Raw genomic sequence first — 5,292 nt, 5'->3', positions numbered from 1 at the left:
TTCTTAATTTTCATTAACACAAGTATATAAACCCTAATTTATTAACCATAATTAACTAAATTTCCCTATTTTAATGTCATTCATACATAGTTAATTTAATCAGGACTATTAGTTGACTAACAAGAGAGTTACTATCCATAATTGAATTATTTGAATGGAATTTGATGAGTTTTGGAAGGAAGAGAGTTAGAGAGAATTTTTTTTTTTTTTTTTTTTAGAAGAAGGGTAAGGTAAGGAAACATAATGGTAAAAAGTCTATGAAAGAGTAAAAGTTGTCCATGAATGAGCAATGACGTATAATTATTAATAGATCTCCGAAGTTCCTTCGCAATTTATGTCATAAGACCTCTTGCAGGACTTTGAAAAAAAAAATCTCCAGATCATCCTTCATGGGATGCCAACACCCCCCCTGAAAGCTCGAGAAATTATAGAATACACCATATAATGGAGTACAAATTAAGTATATGATCACAATGATGAAACTTTTTCATCCAGCGAATCCTGAATAGCCTTCAAAAGGGAAGGCATTAGCTTCTTGTTGGTAGCAACTATGCCCTTGTACAAATCAAGGTATTTTCCTTTAGAGAAATCCAAAGGGTTTCCGGCAGCATCACTTACAACACCTCCGGCTTCTGCAAAACGACCATTGCTTACAATTAAGGGTCCGAAGAGAGAAGCACAAAATTTGGATTACTTATAGGAACAAACTGGTGACTAGACTTCGCAACATTAACTGACTAGACCCAAACTGACTGGACTCGTTCTTGAACAAATGAACCCAAATTGATCTGATCAGGCAGGAATTTTGATGGCCCTGAACTGATCCTTACCCAAAGTGAGCCGACCCTTAACTAATGTGACTTCTTGTAACCGACCGAATAACCCACTAATCAGGTCTAAAGATGACTTCCTTACCGGTAACAACAATGGATCCAGCGGCATGGTCCCAAATCTTTTCGCGATAGCCTGCATGTGGGAAACGTAGATATATAGCACCATCTCCTCTGCTCAGAGCACCGTATTTAGCCTGGCTATCAATCCTGACTGGTGGCGCTTTAACACCAAGTTTCTGTTCAATAGTTTAGAATGACAATTAGGACGATTTTTCCAAAGAACACCACGTGCTACTCCCTATGTTCCTTAATAAGTCATCCTCGACAGTTCAAAAAACACTTAAACTGAGTTAAACTTCAACTCTATTTCAAAATATTGTCAAATGCATACCTGTGTAAAATTTTTTTTGGCAACAAATTTAACGAAATGAATTACGCATTTTCTTCCAAATACTTTTCTTGTTAAATTAAAAGATAAATCATTAAGCCAACATCCGAAAACAGAAAATTTCAAGGGCTTATAAAGGTTCCTCACTCAAAACCAAATTTTACCTTTGCTATGGAGCTAGTTAGATCATGCAAGGAATGAGCTGCTTCAAATGATTCAAAGAATGAAGCCTCTTCAGAGTTTTCAACTGAACTAACATTCACCTGAAAGTTGAAGCCATAAGATGCACACTTCAGAAAAGTATGCCTATAATAAACCTTATTTCTATAGAAAAAGATTGAAATTAGCACAGAAGAAGTGAAAAAGCACATACTTGTACAGGTGAAGAACCATCAAGAGACTGCAAGTAAGTTCCTTCACCAATCATGGCTGAGAAAAGACAGCCAGTTTGTCCGGTTGTTGACTGATCACTTTGCGTGCCAATGGTCGTCAAAGGAAGATTCGGGCAAGCCAAGACTCCAAGAACTACATTTCCTTTATCTAACAATGCTAATGCTATTGCATATTGGTCCCCTCTTACAAACCTATTTGTATAACCTCAGATTCATCAAAATCATGATGTGATGGAAAACAAAGAAATAAGGAGTCGAGACTTTAATAAAAGATTTGACATAAGGATCCACATTAAGTCAGAAATTTTAATTTCTACAATCTACGGGAGCCATTGAGGCATAAGAGTAATGTTGTTGTTCTAATTCTACATATATTCCCTCTGATTCACAAATATCTACCCTTTCTCCAAGGGGAAAAAAAAAACTTGTAGAGAAGGGAACAAAATGGTCATTCATAAAAGGAAAAAAGGTGTAATAAAATTCCTTGAAAATAGATTTTTCATTGATTATTACAACCTCCATCCCATTTATATGGTTTCCTTTTGATTTTCATGATCCATATTGACTATCAATCTCTTCAAATATATGTAACGGTACAAGTCAGATTTGTACGTTTGATTCATGGAAACAACTATTTTCAAATTCTTTCACAAAATATGTAATTATTCTACAGTAAGAAAAATGTGGTCAAAGTTGAAAATCAAATTCAAAGAGCACAATATAAATGGGGTGGGAGGGATGATATGGTGACATGTAAACCTCGTAATTCAAGGGCATTCACAGTGCAATTTTCCCATAAACTTACCCTTTTGTACCATCTATAGGATCCAGAACCCAATGCCGACCTGTAGGGCCACCTTCAGACCTGCCATTATCAATTGCAGCAAGCACATCCTCGGATGACAAAGGTGGAACACTATATGAGCCGTCACTAGCAATAGTGTCATTAACGAGCAATTTGATACGCTCCAAAGTTTCTTGTGCACCATCTTTCCTCAAATCTCCAGAATCCTGAAAGTTTTAAAAGCCACAGCTGATTCAGGAATTGAAGCAGAGTTCATTATTGTACTTATCAACCATAACTTAAATGCTTAGCTGTGATTATTCAAACATACCTCCTCCGCCACTAAAGAAAATGGATCTGTCGAAAGCTCGTGTTCGAGCACAAAACTAACAATGGCTTGGGAGCCTGGTAAGGACATACACAAAAGACAGCATAAGTTGAGTGTGAGCCTGGTAAGGACATACACGAGAGTCAATGACTCATTTGAGTAATTGAGTGTCATGACCTACAAAATTCCCTTGCTTCCATTTTGGATGAGTGTCAATGACAATTTACATGAGAGCAATCAATTCACTAAAATTACATTTTGGGCAAGAAATAAGTCAATACCCCACAAAAATATCATTGGACTCTCACATATTTTTCATTTCCTGTTACTTTGGTCCAACGCAAATTCGTGAAAACAAGTGGATGGAAGGAGTGAAGGACTACAACCAGTTTATTTGACAAAAGATAGGAAAAGAAAGCACAAACCAAAGCCTAGAAAACGATTTAGTTAATGGTAATGATAAGACTCAATGTGTCCTTCTGCTCTAGATTTAACATTAACAAACATCAACAACGATAGTAAACTTTTGAACCAAAGACCCATTGGTGTGTATGAATCTCCACGGAGCCAAAACTCACTATTCTTTTGCCTTAGAATATGTTTAATGAGGCAAGATGGGTTCTCTGACCTATTCACAGTTTTAAAACTGTGAAATAAGCTCTATAACTATAAGCGTAATGATGCGTACTTCTGACCACCTTTACCCCACCATACAAGGAAGCCTTTGCGGCGGTAGGGTAATGTTAAAATTTGGCTCTGGCCGTCCTAGTTCCTCAATCGTTCGATAAATCGCTCTCTGACCACCGTACACAGCCTAAAATGCAAATAGCCACACCATGGTTACAAGCAGTTCAACCATCTATAGTTGTATACTCTACAGCACCCAACTAAAGATTATCGAGACATACAATATTCAGATAATAGGAGTGATTAGCTGCTTGTTGATAAATGTTCAATCGAAAGAATGTATCCAGTATAGAAGAGTTGTATAACGAACCATAGTCAGCAACCGTGACTGGGCTTTTATCCAGTTTCGACTGTACATCAGATTGCAGTAGTGACTTTTGTACTCCCTGCATGACAGAACACCTAACTAAATCAGCATAAACATCATTACAGTGTGACAGAACACCTAGCTAAAAAACTAGAGGTCTCACTGACCACATCAACAAGCATGGACTTAAGTGTATCACTAATCACCGACCAAGATGCAGGAGAATCGTTCAGAAGAGACTTGTAACAAAATTGACAAGTACCATGTGGCAAAAACATAAGCAAGAAACTAACTAGGATTAACATCAAAATCACAGTTGAACTCAATACACTTGCTGAAACAGAATAATAGACCTTTATCAATGTCTGCATATTCTCGGACTCCTGACTCTTAAAACCCTTAATACTGTAACTCAAAACCCCAATTCTTCAAAAGAAGAAAATCTTGCATATGTAATGCATAAAACTCAATGTATGGGCAATACATAGCCAATAAAAGTATAACACAGCGACGACAACATTACATTCTGATATCTAGCACAAGCCAAACCAACAATACAACAGTAACATTACCTAGTGCCTCGTAGGCTCCTGCAAATTCCGGGGCAAGGGAGGTGGGATGTACAAGCCAAACCCAAATACGAAACCAGTGAAGCCCATTTTCTCCTATGTATGAACCATTGAATCCTAAATAATAATCTCAGCCAATCAATTCAATCACTGAACTTGGCAATTATAAGTCCGTTTCATCACCCAGAAATTCCAAAACTTTGTCATCATAGATCATTTACTTGCAAAATGTCAATAACCCAAGTATATTACTTACCAGAATAGGCTAAAAGGCTATCTACACCTACCAAATACTACTCTCACACTGACCAACTTACAATCTCAATCGGGTTTATAAAAAACCAACCTAATTCACAATTTCTGATCTGGGTTTGCTTCAAACATCTCGTTAACACGGAAAAGATCAAATCTTTCTTGAACAGAAATGAAAATGAAAATCAAAAGGGAAAAAATCAATTACTACAAAAATGAATGGAATCCCTCGTATTAAGAGAGATAGAGAGAGACGTGCCTGACAAAGACGGGCAGCAAGGGAAGCAGCTTTCTTGGCAGCAGCGAGCTCTTTGTGGTAAGACATTGTTGAAGATGCACTGACTGAAAAGGTTCGAGTATGTTTTGCGGAAGTATAAATGAAAGTGGGAACAACAAACTGAGTTCTCACTCTCAAACAGTTTAAGCTTATATTGGAGTACATGGTTTCAACACTCTCGGTACCTTATTATTAGTTTATAACTCTAGAATAATTCTTACTATAAAATGTCTTCTCATATTAATCTAAACTTCGGAATACCCCACAATAAACCTAACATTACCCCTCCTCATCTCATACTAAACTCGGTGGAAGGGCTACCTTCCCAACCGGTAAAGATGTTATTAACCTATTACTACTAACTCGTAACTCCCCGTTACTACTCTTTAGTCTTTACCCCCAAATTCACTTCCTCCATTAATTTCCTTCATTTTACCAAAAACACCCTAAATTCTTAGACCCACAAAATTTGATA

At 37.0% G+C, this 5,292-nt stretch overlaps 1 protein-coding gene across 1 annotated transcript; it reads right to left on the bottom strand.

Moving 5' to 3' along the window:
• Positions 1-294: 294 nt before the first annotated feature.
• LOC141657076 (3'(2'),5'-bisphosphate nucleotidase 1-like) lies at positions 295-4,982 on the bottom strand. The gene is made up of 8 exons (XM_074464198.1): positions 4,796-4,982; positions 3,723-3,794; positions 2,729-2,802; positions 2,419-2,624; positions 1,595-1,805; positions 1,386-1,484; positions 916-1,069; positions 295-632 (listed from the first exon to the last, which is right to left on the bottom strand). Exons 1-8 carry the CDS (start codon positions 4,980-4,982, stop codon positions 469-471), a joined length of 1,167 nt encoding a protein of 388 aa, XP_074320299.1. The 3' UTR covers positions 295-468.
• Positions 4,983-5,292: the final 310 nt, after the last annotated feature.

Source organism: Silene latifolia, chromosome 5, assembly GCF_048544455.1.
Source record: "Silene latifolia isolate original U9 population chromosome 5, ASM4854445v1, whole genome shotgun sequence".
Taxonomy (NCBI): Eukaryota; Viridiplantae; Streptophyta; class Magnoliopsida; order Caryophyllales; family Caryophyllaceae; genus Silene; species Silene latifolia.
This window is presented reverse-complemented; position numbering and strand designations above follow the sequence as displayed.